The following is a 21,908-nucleotide window of genomic DNA, read 5'->3' as shown; positions in this document are numbered from 1 at the left end:
ATATTTATTTCTCTATTTGCAGAAAAATGTAATTTCTTCAAAATACATCATTTGCAGACTAATAGCATATTTACAAAGAAAGACAGATTTTACAATATATACTCTCTGAACATTAAGATCTTCATTGAAACTTAGTAGACTGCTGCGTTGTTATTAGGAAGAGAAACCTGGATATGAGTCCGACGAATTTTTGCAGGCCCCTGAGGCCTCTTGATCGAACGTTCGATCGATTAACGTCGCAGACTGTGTATCGAACGACCACCGACATTAAAATTCACGCACCTTCAAGCTGCGTCGGCTCTCACTCGCCGTAATTACTCTAACGATCGTACGTCAGACAGTCTGGACTTTTCCATCTTAGACTTTCGATTCTCTCGCGAGTGATAAGAATCCCGCGCGGGTTTCAGTCGAGTTTTGCTGTTTAAATTCGCGCGACCAACTGCCGGGGCGCACACCTACCGAGCGATGAACGCGTCACGGAGGATGGGCTCGCTGTTGAGGTTGACGCCGTTGACGTGGTCGCGGAGGACTCGTCTGGAGAGTGTCGCGCGAAAGTATTTCGTCGCTTTTACTCTTAACCTCACGCGGCACGCGGTATCGCACACAGAGCCAATTGTTATTATCGCCGCAACGCGAGAGAACACTCACACGGCTCGCTCGCTCGAGCGCGCGGCGCGAACTGACAGCTCCGCTCGGAGGAGGACTCCTCCAAGCGAAGAGACCGAACGGTGACGGACGGAGCACGCGACCCGTGTGTGTGCGTTGCAACGTGTATCCTTACGCTATCTGCACACCCGACCCTATCCCACGGCGAAGCGAAGCCATGAATCCGTTGACATTCACGGAAAACGTGGTGCACCTCTCTCCCTCTCTGTCCCCCTCCTCTCCCGCCCCCCTTTCTCTCTGTGTATGTGTGTGTGTTTTCTTGTCACCACATCGTTCCCCTGACTAAACTTGCATCCGTCTATTTTTACACGAGGGAACAGCCTTGTTTAGCAAGCCTCGTTTTACAAGGATATTTTTCTTATGAGAGCATTTGACGTCTCTCCGCGTGCACGCATGCCTGCAGTCCGGCTGCAGTTTCACGGTGCAGGGTTCACGGTCATAAGAGAACCATCTCGTAATTCATCACCTGCCGCGGGTGTTCCTCCAGTTGGAGAATATGAAGCGCACGGTGATTGCGATACGATTGCGCATCGAGATTCAATCAAGACTAAACGTCCCCGATGGTCTGATGCGCGCAAACTTCACGCGGCAACCTTAAGTGTATGAAGTCACGAAACTCGGCAACGCTGAGTCCCTTATCATTGATCAAATGAGCAATTATATTTGTCGTGACCAAACAAAAATGCGAAAAAATACGCAGAAAATTATCAAAATTTGCTTAAAACGTGTACGTCATGTTAAATATAATATGAATATCTCAGGATAATTTTTCTTATCATGACTGTTAAACATATACTGTTAAATATTGGAGGATCAAATTTAAAACAGATTTCTTGAGTTAAGTAATATTTAGTTATTTTTAACTATCACGTGTGTCAAAATTTACTATTTTAACACAAAACGTGTGTTTAAAAAAACAACCACATCTAATCAACCCATTTAAAACAATATTAAATCATTTTTTACTAAACAAAGGTTTTAAAACAAAGGTTACATTAACGTGCATATAATAAAAAATAAACTAAATTTTAGTCAAATTTAATACATTTCTTAAGTTAAATTATTTAACTCCATTACATTAGTTAAATTAATGACATATTTAGTAGGAGCAGTGGCGATTTATAGGAATGGTTAAAAATAACTCAAATTGAGTATAATTACACTATAAGTATTCAAATTGAATACAATTGACACTACGGATTTAACAGTGTGTAATATCATATTTTATCCAAACACGTGAGATGCACACGTGAGTTTGTTCAGTTATCAGTTTATACATAATTAAAATTATCAATTTATAAATAAGTAAATTATCAGTTTATAAATAAATGAGTAAACGATTACGGAAAGACTAGTGATTTTCAGTCTAGTGTGCTAAAGCTTTATTCCCAGATAGACAGGTACGTAAATTTGGCAGCAATTTCTAAAAGTCGCATTTCTTAGGAATGGGTTTATATGGCACCTATATTCATCACATAAAATGACGAAGAATATGAAAAAGAATAATCAAAATTTGCTCAGAACAACGTCACGAAAAATCTGAGTGTAATTTTTAGTAAATTTGTTATTACATTAAAGTAACAAAAAATTTATATTGTTATATGATGAAAATTTAATAATGAAATCAGTATGTCTGCCACAAGTAATCAAAAAGAAAATATGTAAAATTCCCATCATCGATTGTCTCGCGTCGTGATGATCATGATAGTCTATCTGAGTTGAAACCTAATATAAAAACCTGAGTGTAATTTTTAGTAAATTTGTTATTACATTACAGTAACAAAAAATTTATATTGTTATATGATGAAAATTTAATAATGAAATCAGTACAGTATGTCTACCACAAGTAATCAAAAAGAAAATTTGTAAAATTCCCAACATCGATTGTCTCGCGTTGTGATGATCATGATAGTCTATCTGAGTTGAAACTTAGCGTATGCAAATCGAGGTGTCGGTGGAAAATGGGCGACAAGCCGTGACGGAAAATGTAGATTTGGATCTGACTGTTAATATTTTCTCTCTCTCTCTCTCTATGTCTACGACCTCTACAGATATAAAGTTACCTTCTTTCACCGCGGCAGAATATCGTCCGACGTCTTTACACATGCGACACGTGAGGCGAAACATCGAACGGTGTACACCTGCCGACTCGCAGCAGCACGACAGTCACGGCCGATATAGTCGACGCGCGAGTCGCTTCCAGTTCCCTCTTCTCTCAACGAGCGACGATCGTTATAGCGCGTAATTGCTATCAGAGCGAGAGAATCGACCAGTTGATCTCTCAATGTTTCTCAAGTGCGGAGAGTCGCGCGGACGAGAAAAAGGTGCGCCACGTGACCGAGACGCGGCGAGCTCGTGCGCGAGACTGAATCCGAACCGAGAAAATCTGCTTCCCATCGAAAGCACCTGCACCACACCGGCATACACTTTCACTCTCTCGTAATCGGCAGACCGCCATTGGCCTCGCGATCGCCGTGTTTCAACGGGACGTACGAACGAGAAGTTTTTCTAACGTGATACCCCGGGATCATCACCGGAACGGCTGCGTGATTTGGCAAAGACCCGTGGAGGCCACGCTTTAAGAGAGAGGCCGGAGAGTTGGTTTTTCACCAACGACTTTAACCCGTCAGTGGCTAGCCATCCCATTTATGAGACGCTACTTATTAAGTAAATAATTCGATTAATATTCAGTGTCTGGCAGACTTTTATGTTCATCTCAAACCGTTTTACGTTCTCACAAAAATCGCGCGCGCAAACTTTGACCTTCAGCGTCTAATTTCTAGTTACGTCTGTGCCCTCCATGAAAATAATTCCAACATTAATCTGAGATTTCTGGTAGACAAGCAGACTGATCCTTTAATTACAGATGCTGGCGAAATTACAGTCTTTAATGGATAAACAGTCTCCAACGTGGAAGCTGTAAGTATATGTCTGCGGTGTCTACGACTGGAAGAAATAACACTTTAATAGCCCGAAGATATAGACTTCCCGGTCTGCGAAGGTTAAGGACGCGGAAAACGCGTTACGCAGATTTTCTGCCTCGCGCTACGAGTCGCGCTGCGGCCCGCAACGCACGTTATAAAGCACAAGTTCACATCTCAACGAGAACTGCATTTACAATGCAGCTCGGCGCATCGCAGATGCAGCCGCGTGATCGAACTTGGAGAGCTGAAAATAGCGTCTAATTGAAAAGTTACAGTAACGACCGACAGCTCCATTAAGACGTCGATAAAATCGCACTGCTCCACTGCGATCGGACCGAGCCGCTAATTCGAGAACACACACATACACACGAGAGCTACTCTCGTGAAGAGCTCGTTGGAAATTTCAGAAATACCTCAGTTATTCGCTGCGACGCGAAGCGAATCCGCGCACGAGAGATCGAGACTAATCGAGAAACCGTGATGCGCCCCGACGAGAACACATCATCGAACAGTGACTTTCTGTCGTCGCATGATCGGCACACACCGCGCGCCTTTCCCTTACGTGACTCCGTAATTCAAGGCGTTTTAGAAATTCGACATGCGCCCCACCGTGCGTATATATCTTATCTGCATCGTTTATCCTGACCGCGCGTCCACCGTGCGTAACGACCGTCGATGAAAGTCTCCTCCGAGGGTCGTGCGAGTCGTCCTCACATCGCACGATGTTGCGATTTAGCGCGAGTGCAGCAATTAATGTGCACGCGAGGTGTCGCCTGCGCGAGTCCCGTGTGCACACGAAAAAATGTAATCGATCTAACCGCATCAACACTGAAGGTAACAAAAATAACAAAGGCCGACAATCGTGGGAGCTGATAAAATGTTTATCTTAACGCTAATAAAAGTTTGTAGAAATAACAGAAGCTGACAGAGAGCTAATAATAGAAGCTACACTGAAGGAAGAAAAGTTTTGCTAATTTATCAGAATTGTCAGTATCCACGACTGATGGTTGGTCGGATGTGGGACAGCACATGATCCGTAGTGGGAACAAACGATCTGTTACTTTCAATTTTCCACTCTGAGCAACACTTCTGTAACGGGGACATGACTAACTCAACCTACACAGACGAGGGATACGATTCATTAGAATCGCTGCAAATGTTTTGAAGCGCCATATGGATTAATCATGGTTTTTCTTTAAGTGCTTTAAAGCGTTCGCAACATCTAATGGATCGTAGACAAATGTGACTTGTATCTTATCTTTGTTGAAATGACAAATGATAAGAAATGATTTGCAACGGTGTCGATCTGTTTCCCTAACGATTATCAAATCCACACACACCCAGCGAAGTGTAATCCCATTCTTAGCAGGATTCTATTGTGTTATAGCCAAGAAGATTCTTCTAAAACCAAAAGGAATACATCCCAACACCTTAAAAGAAAACAAAAAACGACTTAATTGCAAGCTACTAAATATCACTTGTAATTCCATATTCTAACCGGAAATTTTTACTAAAATAGTATCTTTCTTCTAATAAAGAGGAATAAAATATTGTACTTGGAATATTTTCCTTTTGAAGGAATCTCTTGATATGCATAAGAGGATTTCGTTAAGAATCAAGTTACATCTTTATTGGGTTTGAACGTTAACAGAATCAGAAATGTTGGCACTAAGAGACGGTACCGGTTTATTATGTGTCGTGAATATGTAAATATGTGCCGATATGCCGAATTTGTAAACGCATGTGCGACAAATAAAGATATAACATGCACGGCCGATCGATTCGCGGTATTCTTTTCCCTGCCGAGGTGCAAGGATAACGAGCTGTTACGCAGCGACGTGGTAATATGCAAATTGGCAAAGTTTACCGGTCGAATGACGAGCGCGACTGCGAGAGTGTTTTAGCCGTTTCTCTCCGCGACGGTCCTCTCTCCAGTCGATTGAACACGCGTGCACTCTCATCCTGCACGCGCGGGCGCGGGTGAAGTGCAGTGCGTTCGACCGTTTAGAAAGCGAGTGCGTCGCTCTCGCGAGTGCGTAGCTTTGTTTTCTCGCCTGCCTGGGAATCGGGGAAAAGCGAAACCGAACGTTCCCTCCTCGCCACGTCGCGTCGTCGCGAAGAGACAATGCGGCAGGATAGCTGTATGTGTGTGTGTGTGTGTGTGTGCATGTATACGCGCGACGCGGCCGACAGCGACTGATAGCCGGCAGGGTGCGGAAACCGCGATCGCGATCGCTCGATCTCATTGGGGGAGATCTTCAGTTTGACCCCCTCAGAGGCACCGAGTCACGTGTGAACGTCTGTGAACGCTTAGACACCGGCAATTCTCCTTTTAATTCGGACATTGTCGACAAGATACATACTGAACGTTAAGGTGAAAGTACCCGGACACGTGCAGTGGGTCGCAAAACGCTTCGGACACAACGGAGTTGGGAGCACACCAAACTGTCGAAATTGACTTACGCAATAACAATGTAATTAAGAGGACTGTATAATAACAAGTAATGGTAATACTAATGATAATTGATAGCAATGATAATTAGGGGGGCATAATTACGAGGGAAACTCGTCAATAATGACTCTCAGTCCTGACAGAGTTTAGTGAACTTTCAACTTCATTGTGCCTAAGCCGTTTTGCAATCCTCTGTATCCGCAATCCTGGACATTTTTGCTGCTTTGATCTTTAAGTACGAATATTTAAATTTTCAATATAAAAAATATATATCGAATATACATATACGTTCTATGTTACGTATATGTTAAGAAAATCTAAACGACACTTTTACCTTACTTTGAACAGTCACAAAAATTCACAAAAGAGAAATCTTGTCGTATGATTGGATCGATCTTGTCGGATATTATGTTTGTCACTTTAAAATCATTAAATAAATAAGATAAAATATTTAATAATAACCATTAAATAAATTTAATAAAACGCATTCTTTTAGACGAATCGATGGCAATTAGCGCGACGCTTTCCACCGCTGGACGGCCGCGATGAATCTTAAACCGCGCGTAGAACGAGTTCTCAGTCTCAATCACCATTAGCAGCCAGAGTGTCCTACTTATGAAACGCTCCTTTTTATTGAATACAATATTTTATTTGCTGGATGTTTTAAGCTCCTGATTCCCGCGGCTACATATCTATGTCCTCGATAAAACTGGTTCCAATACTAATCCAATAATAATGTGAGACTTCTCCGGAAGATTTCAGATAAACCAAACGAATTATCATAAATCAACATAAATCTCAGGTAAACGTATTCAATCATTAATTAACAATGTTTTTGAAATAATTACGGCCTCTAATGGGTTAAAGGCACGGCTTTTCACCGCGTTAACGTGCCGTGAAGGTAATTCCCCACGAAGATAATGTCGCGACGCGCGCTATCCTTCGAAAGTAAAAGGCGAAGAGACACGATCGCGACTTCTTAGCACTTCAGCGCTAAATGTACCGCCGTGGACGAACAATAGAAACGAAGCGCGCCTCTTCCGGGGCCTGACCTAAAGACGGAAGAAAAGACCACATCAGAACGATGTCAAAATGACGAGAAAGTGGCCGAAAGACTCACTTTTCAATCGCGATTCGATCACTTCCTCGTCATCTTGACGTCATCGTGATTTTCTGTCCCACTTGGGAACGCTCTCTCGTTTCTCTCGACGGTGCAGTCCGTGGTGTTCGATACGATGACAGCACCACTGAACGGTCACGTTGCGAATCGACACTGCGAATTTCACAGTGTTTGAAACTCTCCGTGTTCTCAACTAAAGACGCGTTTTTCTTCGAAGAACAACGCGTTCTTACACCACGAATGGTCACGCGCGCGCAGCACATTTGCTCTTTCTTTTTCTTTCTTTCTTTCCTTCTTCCTTTCTTTCCTTTCTTACATGTCCAAGTAAACGGTGAACGTTGCTACTGCAGGAAAGTGTTAATGCACGGTTATCCCGCGAGAGAGGCGCTTATCAACGGCAGCAATGGAGTCATTAGAGTGCCACCAAATTACAGCCGTTTCCCGCTAGCGTCCGTGAAATTGGTACGTTGTCCTTCTTCCGTATTGTGACGCATTCGTATTGTCGGACTGCGCGACGCACTCGCGTGTATCATCGGCCACGCGGTCTCGCCGGATCGCAGAACTAAAGTAGAGTAGAACTTATTGTAGCGCGCGACTCCTCTCTCGAGGAACATCTGCTTCATTATCGGGACGTCTTATCGACTTACGAGTCCCTATTTCATGAAGAATTCAAGATTCAAAAGCGTGCCAAGTCGAGGTGAGTCGCAGAAGTTCGACTGATCGATAACGAGATCTGATTGTCCGCTTTATTTGAGGCGCTCCTCAATTCAAAGCGCTGAAACTCCAGATTAAATCCGCGAGAAGGGATTTCATTCGGTTTCTTACGAAACTATCACTTTTTCGGCCGGACTTTCGGGCAATAACAAAGTGGAACTTCGAGATCTCCGTCTCGGGGGTCTCCTCTAATCTCGGTAATAAATCAAATTCTACATTCTGTCGACCCAAACGCGAATATGCTAATCGGCCTACAAGGGCGAGCCTCTGGACCGTTGTGTCTGGACGCTCGATCGGAACGAGTCCGAGCTCCGTTTGTATCAGAAGCGAACACCTGGCGAACGATCCCGGTGAGAGAGAGAAAAAGGGAGAGAGACAGAGAGAGAGCGTTTCTCTACGGAGAGGATTATGTAAAACAAAAAGTACCGGTCCAACAGGATCGCCCGCAACATTCTATCGTTAGAGGGAACGAGACGAAAGGATGAGAGAGAGAGAAAGAGAGGAAGAGAGGAGGGTGGAGAGACAAGGGGAGAAGGGCGCTTGCATTGCATCTGCTCTCGTGATGCGTTTCGTGGCGCTCGATTTTTGCGTGTTCCGACGGCGATAACCACGGCGAAAAAGCGTTAACTCTCGCGATCAGGTAAGATGTTCATCAATGAGGAGCGACCATTATATTTGCGACAAGGTCGGTTCTATATCGAGCGAGCCGTTCGAATTCCGCGCTCGACGCTCGAGAAATTCGCGTCTGCCGGCTCCTCGACTTATCCGATCTCGGCGGGATTGCGAACAAATTGACATTCGCGTCGATGTTTATCGCCGACGTGGCGAGTCGCGCGCGAGATTCTGTAAAATCTTGGCGACTTTCCCGTAGAAATCGAGCGTGCGCTATTACAACGCCACGATACGATCTACGTGCGAAGGAGAGGGAGAGAAAGAGAGAGAGAATAATAGAGAGAGAGAGAGAGAGAGAGGGAGATGTTGTACTTTTACTGTCTGCTCCTTTTTTTCCTTTCTTCCCCGTCTGCTTCGTCTTATTTTTCCTTCTCTTAACGGACATGCACACGAGAAGACGCGGTTCGATCGATTCCGCTTGATAACATGGTGTGACCGTCTTTAGAAAGCGTCCTGCACCTCCTCCTCCTCCTCCTCCTGGAGATCGTAGATCTATCGCGGCACGACCGTGAAGCACGAAGCCTCGCACCTTCGAATATTCGCGACTCGAGCCCGGACGAGTCGTGGCGTCATAACTAACGCAACGGAAGAAACGAGGCTCGCGCAATGATTCCTTCGCGTGACCGTCGACCGAATACGTATATCATCGCGCATTTGTCCGTCATGTTAGGTATCTCCGCCATCAAAACACAGCAATTAATTATGATTAACGATGAACCGGGAAAAAGACGTTTGGTGTTTGTAATCGAATATAATCGAATAATGAAAGAGTCATTATCAGGAAGATCGTATTTATAGTGTAAGTGTTAGCTTTTCATTAAAGCGGCAAGATGCAGTTGGCGCCGAGAATGACTATGATTTTAGTGAGACTATCTTTTTCTCTCAATGAGATAGTAATGATATAATAGGAAGGAACTCACTAAAATTTGTAAGCACCACACGGAGCAATAAAAATTATACTCACACACGAAAAAAAACTGCGTTAATGTAGCTAAATTTTCTATTTCCTGGGGACGAAAAACACGGTTGTGGAAACAGAAAGATTCCTGCAGAGGATTTCTACTTAGCCAACTGTTCTGAGTCACCCCAGCCGAGTTTTAATGCAACTGAATGTTCAAGCGAGTATTTTCGATCACGATAACAAAGATATTATTTCCCGCCAGCCAGGTTTTCGTCTGGTTCTCCCCATTCGGTTACACTAGCTGAAATTTTGCTTTCCCGATGTAGTTGCGACGCGTGAATTCCACACGTGCGAGCAACGGGGAAAAGAGAAGAAAAGAGCAAGCAAAGCGACGCCTCGAACTCTTCAGCGTCCTCGTCTCTATCAGAGGAACGTGACAATGGCAAAGTACAATTTTCCGCGAGAGCGGATTCGCTTTTCCCGAGCCGTAATCGCGCGCGCACCTCGAAGAGACGAGGGTCCGTTTGGGAACAATCGCGCCGGCCACCGTCGGCCAGCTTCCCGTTACCTTTCTTCATTGTCACTCGCAAAAAGTCTCGAGGCGACGGCTTCGTTTGTTAAAAAGCGTCGATCGGACTATCCATCAGCGACTCGATGGAAAGTCGTCGTCGTCGTCGAATGCTTTTCCCACGTCGGCCGACGCGGTGTATCGCCGGAAATGATCTCGCGCCCCGTGCAAAAATCCACGTCCACGTACGCGCGCGAACGGGGAACTAGTTTCCAAGTGCGAGAGCAACCAGTTTGCGGTTAATTAATGCCGCAAGACCGGTAGCCCACCGCTTCGAAAGTGCAGTGCCAGGCGTTTGCGCCTCGTGCGCTGGCTGCGCGCCGTCGATCGCCCGACGAGATCGCGGACGACTCGTGCTGTCGCGCTACCCGCGCAATTAACACACGCAAAAAAATTTGCAGTTGGTGCAATCAAATAGGAACCAGCTACATGCAACAAAAATTTCAGTTAGTTCAACCAAATAGAAACAAACTACATGGAAAAAAAATTTCAGTTGGTGCAATCAAATAGGAACCAGCTATACGCAACAAAAATTTCAGTTAGTGCAACTAAATAGAAACAAACTACATGGAAAAAAAATTTCAGTTGGTGCAACCAAATAGGAACCAGCTACACGCAACAAAAATTTCAGTTGGTGCAACCAAATAGGAACCAGCTGCACGCAAAAAAATTTCAATTAGTGCAACCAAATAGAAACAAACTACATGGAAAAAAAATTTCAGTTGGTGCAACCAAATAGGAACCAGCTACACGCAACAAAAATTTCAGTTAGTGCAACTAAATAAAAACAAACTACATGGAAAAAAAATTTCAGTTAGTGCAACCAAATAGGAGCCAACTGAAAATTAGATGATTAGAAGCGATATCTCTGTTACGGAAACTAATATTTCTGTTGTCGCAACCGAAAATATTCGTCTGAATATTCAACGATATTAGAACTCGGCAGCTGAGAACAATTGATTATACAGAAGCCTCATAAAGGAATTTTTCTGTTTCTACAGCCGAGTTTTCGTCTGATCCCTGAGCAACCGAAAATTCGGTTACACCAATAACATTGTTTTTTCCATGTGAAAATTAGGTGATCAAAAGCGATATCTCTGTTACGGAAACTAATATTTCTGTTGTCGCAACCGATTCGTCTGAATATTTGTCTGAATATTTATCTGAATATTCAACGATATTAGAACTCGGTTGAGGCAGCTGAGAACAATTGACTATACAGAAGCCTCATAAAGGAATTTTTCTGTTTCTACAGCCGAGTTTTCGCCAACCGGTTTCACCAAGAGAATTGTTTTTTCCGTGTTTTTCATGTGTTCGTCGATATTCCCGAAATCCGTCGCGCGAAGGGCAGCGCAAAAGTGCGCGCCGGGAAAGAAATGTTTGGTACTTGTTAAAGATGTGCGAACTATGCGAATTCGATTCGAATCAAGTGAAATTCGATTCGATTTAAATTCGAATCCCTATGATTCGAATCCGAATAATTCGAAAATTTCCAATCAAAAAGATTTGAATATAAATCGCGCACATTAACATTAATGAAGAACTATTAAAGACATCCAGCCTTACAGAAATTAGCATAACTTGAAAAGTTTGCTATACATTAAGATTTTCTTCAAAAATATTAAAAGAAGATAATGGCTTCTAGATAAACTTTTACCGACAACTATCGGATCGATATGTGTCGGTACGTTTCCAGCTTTCAAGGCTGGAACTGTATTCCATACACGCGTTTACCGACTATATATTATATATCTCTTATCTTAAAATTGATATCGCATGATCAATGTTATCTCTTTCTTTGTTAGTTACTGAAATCACTATTTTCATGAATTCAATGATTATGTTAATTAAAAATTCATTTAATGATTCGATTCGATTCGAATTCGAAATTAAAATTTGAGATTCAATTCGATTCGACATTAAAAATCTTTGATTCGCACGTCTCTAGTACTTGTAACTATATGTTCAGAAAATTGTTTCGCTGGACCAGGCAGAATTCTGAATGTCACAATTGAAATCTATCTTTGTCTTTTGTATTCGCTAGAAAATTATCTGAGGTAGATAGAATTTATAGCAGCAATATTCTGGCGATATCTGCAAGTAAATTTAGATAGGCCTGAGAACTGTATATTTGTTTGTTTCTCGTCGTTCGTTTTTCTTGTCTACCACAATCAATTTTTATAAGAAGCGTGAGTGTGGCTCTCCTTTGGATGGGCGCCACAAAGAGATTTTCTTACTAAATTTCACAAATAGTTTAGAATAGAAATTCCGTCTTTCTGTCATCTATATTGATTTCGCGCGACCGCGAAAGGTTGCCACACCCTCGTGATCAGATGTGATATCGCGAATATTATAAAATTTAACACTAGATTTATAATTTGACGGTCAATTTGACGGGTATCTAGAAAAATTGGTATACGACATAGAGAATTTCAAAATTAGAAGTCTGAAAAATAAATGAATAATTTGGATATTCGTATCATTCCATTAATAAAAATCAACAAAAATTGCTAGAAAATAATAATAATTTCTATAATTTTACTCGTGAAATCCGAAACCCATCAAATTGACGGATTCCGTAAATCTAATGTTAAGGACAATTGCTTTTATGGTAAAATACACGTTATACAACGAATTCAATCTTGCGAAGCGACACAACGACGTGACTTCGATACGCCGTGGAGGCTGCCTCGTGCAATTGCAAAAGGCTGCTGCATCCTCGCGACCGGATGTGATATTTAAAATTTTATGAGATTTAGGGGCGATCGATAAAGTATACGTTATTCAAAGAATTTTATTTTGCGAGATGACTGACTCTGACAGGAGCCGGAGAATGCCTCGCGTGATCGCTGCATCCTCATGATCAGCTGCGATATTGCGGACTTGATGAGATTTAGAGACGTTTGCTTATGGTAAAATGTAACAAAATATACGTTATGCAAAAAATTCTATTTTGCGAAGCGACATAGTTTCGATACGCGATAAGAAGTTGCCTCGCGCGATCGCCAAAAATTGCTGCATCCTCGTGGTCAGCGCTATACTACCGCGAATTTTATAAGATTTAAGGACAATTGCTAATAATAAAGTACACGTTATACAAAGAATTCTATTATGCGAAGCGACGCAGCGACGTGATTTCGATACGTGATGGAAACTGCTTCGTGCAATCGCAAAAGGCTAATCGCGTCAAGTTCCTCGCGATCGAATGTTATATCGCGAATTTAAAGGGATCCCTCGACGATTGCTATTGACGAAACACGCACGATATAGGGAATTCTATTTCGCGACGCATTCATGCATCGCGACATATGATGCGATTTCGATACGAGACGCAGGTCGTCCTGTGCGATCACGAGAGGCAGCTGTGTGATCAACTGCGATATTGCGGAGACTTGATGAGATTTAGAGGCGATTGCTTACGATAAAATATGGTAAAATACGCGTTCTATATATAAGAATTCTATCTCGCGAAACGACATAATTTCTATACGAGATGGAGGTTGTTTCGTGCGATCGCGAGAGGCTGCTGCCTCGCAACAATGTCGCGAATTGCGAGATACGGCAGCGCGATTGCTGATGAAATACGCATTATATGGAAAATTCGCGCCGCGTGCGCACGCGACACGGTGTGGTTCACACCGGAGACCGGTACGTGCGATCGCGAGAAGCTGAAGCCGCGATGTACTCGTGGATCGGCCGGGATAATGCGAATTTCACGAGATTCAGCAATGCGACGACCACGCGATGACGAGACGCGCGTTACGAATTCTTCCGTTTCGCGACGTGCATACGCACGGGCGTGGCGCGAGACGACGACGACGACGACGACGAAGCAGGCTTTTCTCGCGGCGTTACGCAACGCGCCGCGCCGCGCCGCGCCGTTTGTTTGTCGTCTCTCCCACGTAAGTAATACACGGTTACGCTACAATTCGCGGCCGTATTTGCGCATTGCTTAATACACACTGCGCGCGCCAACCTCGCGACGTGGTGAGCGTCGTGCGCGAAAGGAAGACGAAATTCCAAGGCCGAGCGCGAATACGGCACGTGCCGCGCCACGCCACACGCTTCTCGTCATTGACGATTCCGCTATTAATTCCTGTCGCGGGATCGCCGCGAATTCGAGATCTCTCGGTGAATTCCGACGATCTTCCGGCCGCGACTTTCTTCCGCGATCTTGTTAGACTCGCTCGACATCGAAATTTCTCTCTTTCCTTCCGCCTTGCTCTCTCTCTCTTTTTCTCTCTCCTCCCTCCCCCCTCCCCCTTCCAAACGCATAATAAATATTTTTGCTCGCCTCGCCAACCATTACTTTCGACACTAAGCATCCGTATCCCTCGCGAACACGGGCGATTTAATCCGCAGTGCTCTCGGAATCGGCGGAGCGGAGCGCGAGAGGATCGCCGATCGGAAACGTAGAACCGGAATCTCGGTTTTACGAGCCGGCTGTTATAGGCCGTGGCGACGGAGCACTAGTAGCTCACCGCGCTTCGATGCACCGCGTTTCGACGAAATGGACTGATGCACCGACGACACCGTTGCACTTTGCCGGACGGCAGGCGGTCCAGCAGTCAGGCTGGGGGAAGGACGGGCGAGATCGCGATTTTTCCAGCGGTTTTTCGAGCAGCCGGCACGAAAAACGTTCGAAGCGCGAGCGTAAATATCAGACTGAGAGGAGAGACGCGCTGCACCGGTCCGCGAGACCACGACGCCGCGTTCGGCCTTAATTAGGCGGCTATCACACCGAGAACGCGAGACGCGAGATGGCACGAGTCTCTCTGCGCTCGACCACACCGGGGAGAGAAATGCTCCAGAGAGAATATTATAGTTTTTTTTTCTCTCATAAAAATTCTTACCAATTTTTCTGTGCTTCTGACGGTGCGAGAACAGACTGTCAGTGAAGTCTGTCTTGCTAGGAAGCACAGCAAATAAATAGCACATTTCATCTAAAATATAAATAGCACATATGGAAGGAAAGGATGATAAATGATTGCAGAATGTCGATCTATTCCTCGGTTACGAAATACTACAGCAATCTTTACTGTAAAAGACTCTGTTGTCATTGCAGTAGAGATGTGCGAACTATTCGAATTCGAATCGAATCGAGTCAAATTCGATTCGAATCTGAATAATTCGAAAATTTCGAATCGAAAAGATTCGAATACGGCTCGCGCACATTAGCAACGAAGTACTATTAAAGACATCCAGCCTTACGGGAATAAGCATGACTTGAAAAGTTTGCTATACATTAAGATTTTGCTCAAAAATATTAAAAAAAGATAGTGGCTTCTAGATAAACTCTTACCGACAACTGTCGGATGGATATGTGTCGTTGTGCAGCTTTCGAGGCTGGAACTGAAATATATTATTTCTTACCTTAAAATAAATTGATATCATATGATCAACGTTATCTCTCTCATACTGAAGTCACTATTTTCACGTTGAATTCAATGATTATATTAAGTAAAAATTCTTTCAATGATTCGATTTGGGTAAAATTTCATCGATTCGATTCGAATTCAAAATTAAAATCTGAGATTCGATTCGACATAAAAAATCTTTGATTCGCACATCTCTACATCATAGTAAGATACAGATAATATAGATAATATAGTTAGATAGATAGTATAAATACTATAGTTTAATTAGATAAATAGTATAAATAACGCTGATTTTACACAAAAAAAAAATGGTCAAAGAAAATATAGCACATAGTTTTTATTTCTGGCTTCAGTAACCAATTCTTGGTTACGTTGACCTATGCGACATCACACATTAACACTACAATTCGTTGTCTGAAAAGAAATTGCATTTTTGAGTTGCATTTTTTGAGACAACGAACCGATAGATCAGCGCAACCAAAAATTGGTTCTTGAAGTCAGAAAGAAAAGCTATGGGACCATTTTAAGTTCATCTTCAGATGCTGTATGGCTTATTTCATTGGCTACGAAACATCTGAAGATGAACTTAAGACGATCTTAAATATAAGATCCGACTATGAATATTGCCTCTAATATATAGGCTTTCTACAGTAAACCATTAGTCATAAGCCGTAAGCAAATTGATCAATCACAGTCGATGATTCTTCTTACAGTCCAAGAATCATCGAGTGGGATTGGTTAATTTGCTTACTGCTTACGTCTTAAGTTTTTCTATATGTCCGCCACCTAAGCCGTCTTAAATTCCAGATACTTCGTAACCAATGAAATGAGCCGTATACTATCTGAAAATAAACTTAAGAGTCTTAAATTTTTAGTCTTAAATATAAGACTCAACTATGTGTGTAAGTACCGGCTTATGAGTATGATAGCGGTCTAATATCTCTCTATCTGTCTCTCCCTCTCTCTCTCTCTCTCTCTGTTTCTCAATATATGGCTCCTAATAAGGCTTCTGCTCCAACGCCACTCAACGTTAAAAGATGATTATGATAATTTGTATTATGATAATTTGGCAAAGCCATTCTCCGATCAATAGTTTAAAGTTGAAAGCCTTTAGAAATAATTCAAAGTACGTCACAAAAATTATAGGTCACGTTTGAATACGTCCCCTACGTACTTAGCAGTCTAATATATTATAAATAGGAATCTGATGGGTTTGGACAGACAACGATTTTTTCTATATCGATTTTCGCAAAATCGATCTTTTCTGTTAGATTTTTTAAGTGAATCGATTTTTTAGTTAGTTAGCAATGCAAAGTCGATTCAAAAATCGATTCTCATAGTGACGATCGAACATTCCTAGTCCAAGACAATTAATCGGATGAGCACGTCCCGCAATCTCCTCTTGCTGGGAACGAGCCGCCCCGGTAATTTTATTTCGTCCCGTCGATCGGTCGGATTAATTCGATCGTCGGTTCATTCGGCTCGACGAATGGCGAGCAGTCTTGCCGCGGCGATGACGCCTCCTCGATCGAATATTTATCGATTTCGCGAGTCGCTGCTCGCTTCTCCACGGCCGGCAATTAATCGCGTTCCCCGAAATAGCTGCTTTCTCGTCAATATCGTAACCGCCGCTGCTGCCGGTCGACGACCCTTCGCGCTACGTGCCAGTGTAACCGATGTATTTCGAGCAAATTTCCAGCTAAATCTCGATTCGCCGTGCTGGCACGCGAGCGCGCGCGTTACACGATCACCCCGATCCCGACTTACGACATCGCGGAAAACCACGACGGTATAATAGCGCCAACGCAATGCGCGCTCGCGGGACGCATTTCTTTCTTCCTCCTTTTTCTCTTCTTTCCCTTCGCGTATAGTCGCGTTTCGCATTCCGCGCCCGTTCGCTCGCTCGCCCGAGCGCGGGAAAGACAAAAACATCGGTCGCCGTGTCTCACTGACCGAAAACTAGTTCCCGCCGGTCTGCCCGCGTTACATGAGCGTAATTATTGGAAGCACCGCGAGAAATCCAATGTTGCTTATCTTTGCCGGATATCGTTTAATAATTAGTAACCGGCGAGCTGCGCCGAGACATTTACCTCGTTATCTTGAAAGTGTGCTGTTTCCTTCAGCACACGCCGACGAGCGAAGATGTAAGCAACGCGACGTGAAAAACACTAACGACACGGAACGTGGACAGCTCCTCCCGGAGAAGCTGGCCCAGAAAGGAGACAATCTTGTACGCGACGTACAGTAAAACAAACGACAAACGTTCCGAGATCGGTTTCGGAAACTTTGGTCTTAGAGTTATAAGATTAGTAGACCTTAAACTAACTCGGACACGTCGCGTAAACGACCAGCTGATTCACACGATTAGTTTCACAAAATTGTTGCTGTTTATGAAATTGTTTCCTACTAATTATAACAGTTTGCTAATTGAGCTTTCGCGGAGGCACAGTACAGACTGGGATGAACATCAAAGTCCTATATTGCTTTGCGATATTTGCAATAATTATCGATATATTAATTAAAGAAGATTTGTAAATGATCACGCGAGATATGATAAACGAGTTGTAGTGACGACTTCTGCCATCGTGCGCTTGACATTAGGTCAAACTGAACAAAAAAGTCCTCCACCACTTTCCTAATAACTTTTATAGATTTTTAATTGTTAATTAGATAACATTAATATGTTATCATGAACGACCATCCGCCAATCTTCTTTAATTTTTGTATTTTGTTTTTTGTTCATCAGAGCTTTTTTTAGACTTGCCATTCAACAAAAATTAATCTCCATTAGAAAAAAAAGAAACTGAAGGTGATCCCGGGATCTTGAAAACCACAAGTGACAGAAACGATAATCGAATAACGCGTTGCGTAGTCGCCTTCGAATCTTACAAGAGATATATATATATTCATTCGGATCGACTTTCGCTGAAACCAATATTTGCGATGCTATCCAAACAGTAATTCCAGTCGTGCGCTTCGCCCGTCGTACATGGCGTTGTGAGCGCCGCTTAATCCGTGCGAATTCCGCGCTCCGAAGGTAGGTATCCCGGTGGAAAAGAACCCGCCGCGCATCCTCCCGCAGGCCCGAGCCTAATTCGTTTCGGCGCCCTGCAGGTCGTGCAATCACCTCACCTGCCGTCGCTAACACGGCAGTCCAGGGAATCTCGGAAACGATGCATCTGTCATCCGTCGGGCTTCGCGCGCGCGTTCCCCTCAAAGCTTTCTCTCTCAAAGTGAAGTCCAGGCAGGAAAATGCCCCGCGGGACATGCTGATCGAGAGCAGAAAATCACTCGTGATTTCTTTCAGCATAATCCGTGGAACAATCGTTCAACGCGGTGTCTTTAGCGGATCATTATTGATCATCCCGGAGAAAGGATAATCGCACCGAGATTTTCGCAGTTTTAATTGCAGCATAAAGAGACGAAACTCGAGAATTCCTCGTTAATATCCAGTTTATATCCACGGTAATGGACGCATCCGTATAACGCGGAATTGGAATCGCGTGAAACGGAAAAACACAGCGCATTTTCCCTAGAAAATGTTTGTTCTCCGACAAAACATCAACGACACGTTCCATACTGAGAAAAAAATATTTTCAAATTGATCTATGAAATAAAATTTATTCACAGAAATCAATTTTGTTTCACGAATCAACTTTATACGCGGAAAAAAAATTTTGCTAATATATGGACAACTAAAAATATTAACTGCAGGAGCAAATTTTCTTGCTTTCATAGCAAAGTTATTTAGCTATCACAACTAAATAACTTTGCTATGAAAGCAAGAAAATTTGCTCCTGCAGTTAATATTTTTAATTGTCCATATATTAGCAAATCTTTTTTTCCATGTATATTTGAGAAGTTGCACGATATTCACCACAATTTATATTGATCAATTGAACCATCTCCCTTCTTCGAAATTCAGGTGAAATCGAACGCGGCGAACGAGTGGATTTTTGCCTTGCGTTAAATTTTATATCCCGCCCACAGTCGTGTGACCGCGACGTCCTCGAGACACGCTCTTGGATTTTCTCGGATTTCATATCTCGGAATTTATATTCTTTAGGTTGTACAATAATCCGTACTCCATTTCGACACACATGTTCCTCCCGCTATAAGACAAATCGCGTTGCTTGTGGGACCGTGGGTGTTTCACCTTCACACTGATTAAAGGTAAATCCATGCGCGTTCGAACTGGCCTACTTTCAAAATTGGCCAAGTCGCCGACGAAACGTTCGTCGAGCGTTATTAGCCGTCTAGTTCCGTAATGCATGATTCCACAGACAAACACGTGTGTACACGGCGCTAAACGGTGAAGGACATATATCCGCTTGATTAAACTGGACGAATCGTGCCGCGCGCAGACGGGATAATCGTGCAAAAATGACGCGTGTGTGTCTGCGAGAGAGCGGAGGAGCCGTAAAACGGCACCGCCACCGAGTTTCTTAAGCCTCTCAAGGATATGCGATAGGCGTATATGCGTATCAAATGGCATAAATGCTGCTTTCGAGACTATTTGCGCAACCTTATAGCTGCGCATATGGAATTCCATCGGCACAAATAAAGAAACGAGACTTCACGCCGGCTACGCGCCGCACGCTGTATCACACATACAACGAGACACGCATCTCGCCTTCTATTCGCAAAGTCTGTCAGAGACGGTCGTCGTCTAATACTCGTTAGAAAAAAAAGGACTTCTAGCAACGCGAAACATTTTATAAATAAATCGCCTCGCGCACACATATAACCTTGGGAAGATATATTTAAATTATGTCCAATATCTCTCTCCCCTTCTCTCGCGCTCACCCTCTCTTATTTAATCCATACTCGCCATCAGTCGCGATAAATAAATGAAGAAATTCGCGTAAGGACACGAGGCAATCGATATTCCACGCCTTCCGACTCACTAGAAACGGGAGAGGTATGAACTATTATTTTTAACGAGAATATCTTGGCTAATGCAAAATGCCAAACGTCAATAGCGCGATAAAATGAAGCATTATATTTGCAACGCGAACGACGAAGATTTTCTTCTTTTGATTTCGTTCAACAGACAAAAGTATCGGGTACATCAAAAAGTTCGGCTCGATTTTCTATTCTCTTCAACTGCAACTGTCCAGACAAACCAATAAAGTTATCTTCTATGATAAAAACACATGAATATCGTCAGGATTGACTATATTTAATTAGTTGTTGAATAGTTTATTTTTTTATATTGAATGTACATGTGAAATAAATGTCCCCACGACTAAACTAAACTAATAAGAAATCATTGGGACAAGATTCGGACATTTACCTTATGAATGTATACGTGCGATAAAGTCAAATTTCGACTTGACAATCGTGCCGAACTCTATTTGACCGACCTAATATATTGGTTTCATCAGTGAGAGCAGTGTATAGCTTCACATACCTCGTTCACACGTTTGTAAGGGGAAGGCACTTTGACGGAGAGTTCCCTCAGGAGGTCCTCGGCGCTCCTCGCGACAGCCGTCGCGCCTCCGCGCTGCTCGTCGGGATCGTCGCGCGTATCACGTGCGGGACTGGAGGAGACGCTCTCCTCGTCGCTCTTCTCCTTCGTCCGCTGCTCGTGCTTCGATAGCAGCTCGCGTTGCTTCTGGAAGAACTCCGGCTCGCTGAAACACTTCTCCAGGCTGGCGGCACGCTGGAGAGTCGTCGGCGAGCTCGGGGTCGAGCGCGAGAACTCCAGCTCGTCCCGCAGCAGGTTCTCCGTGCTCTTGTTACATATTCTCGGTGGATCTTGGTCGCGGAACGCCCTCCGCTGGCTCTTCGACACCTCGCACATCGTGCTAACGAAAATCACCGAGATGGTACGTTCCTCGTCGGAGCGCGTTCAGTTTCATGGTGCGAGCATGCTCCGCATGAGCCTGAAAGGAATTTTGATCATATAACAAGATGAAGGTTGCAATTTTGGATCGTATGAAAAAGATCACGTTCCAATGATTAGAAAATTCGCGAGCTAATGATCGGCCTAGCATATACATTACTAAGGATATAATATCGTTCATCATAGATAAACAGACTCAAGCAATTACTATACAACATTTAGATTAATTTGAAAAGAAATTGAACAGAATTGCTTTGATAAAGTTGGGGTGAACACGTGAATTCGATATTAACGACTGATGTCTCTTTATGAACGTAAAGCATAAGAAATAAAATAATCAACAAGTATCAATTACAATGTATATTAGATAATGTCAGTTGTACCAGAGTAATTGAACTGAAAAATGAAGCATATCCTCTTATTAAGATATATTAGGACCTTAACTTAGTTTCCGCCCGCAAATGTTAGATGGCAATGCAAACAGTTCTAGTAATCATTACTAACGAAACAGGTAGTTTGTGATTAATTTCGACATTTCTCGATAACATTCAGTCAGCATACACAATTATTTTCCTAAACAACAATTTCTTTTGCTTTGTGAAAAATGGAACGCGATAAAGTGTTTTTTCGACATGTGCTTTTGCACTATTTTGATTTGAAAAAAA

The 21,908-nt window shown here is 43.2% G+C and overlaps 1 protein-coding gene across 3 annotated transcripts in view; it reads right to left on the bottom strand.

Annotated features, from left to right (window-relative positions):
* The window catches only part of LOC116842406, a 46,820-nt gene that overhangs the window by 21,760 nt on the left and 3,152 nt on the right, over window positions 1-21,908 (bottom strand). For all 3 annotated transcript variants that reach the window (XM_032811598.1, XM_032811599.1, XM_032811597.1), the window contains exon 2: window positions 20,809-21,283. In XM_032811598.1, coding sequence (XP_032667489.1) covers window positions 20,809-21,201 — 393 coding nt within the window. In that variant the 5' untranslated portion in view covers window positions 21,202-21,283. The remainder of the gene's footprint in view (window positions 1-20,808; window positions 21,284-21,908) is intronic.

Source organism: Odontomachus brunneus, unplaced genomic scaffold (assembly GCF_010583005.1).
Source record: "Odontomachus brunneus isolate Ranch 3 - 2012 unplaced genomic scaffold, Obru_v1 Obru_scaffold_025, whole genome shotgun sequence".
In the NCBI taxonomy this organism is placed as follows: Eukaryota; Metazoa; Arthropoda; class Insecta; order Hymenoptera; family Formicidae; genus Odontomachus; species Odontomachus brunneus.
This window is presented reverse-complemented; position numbering and strand designations above follow the sequence as displayed.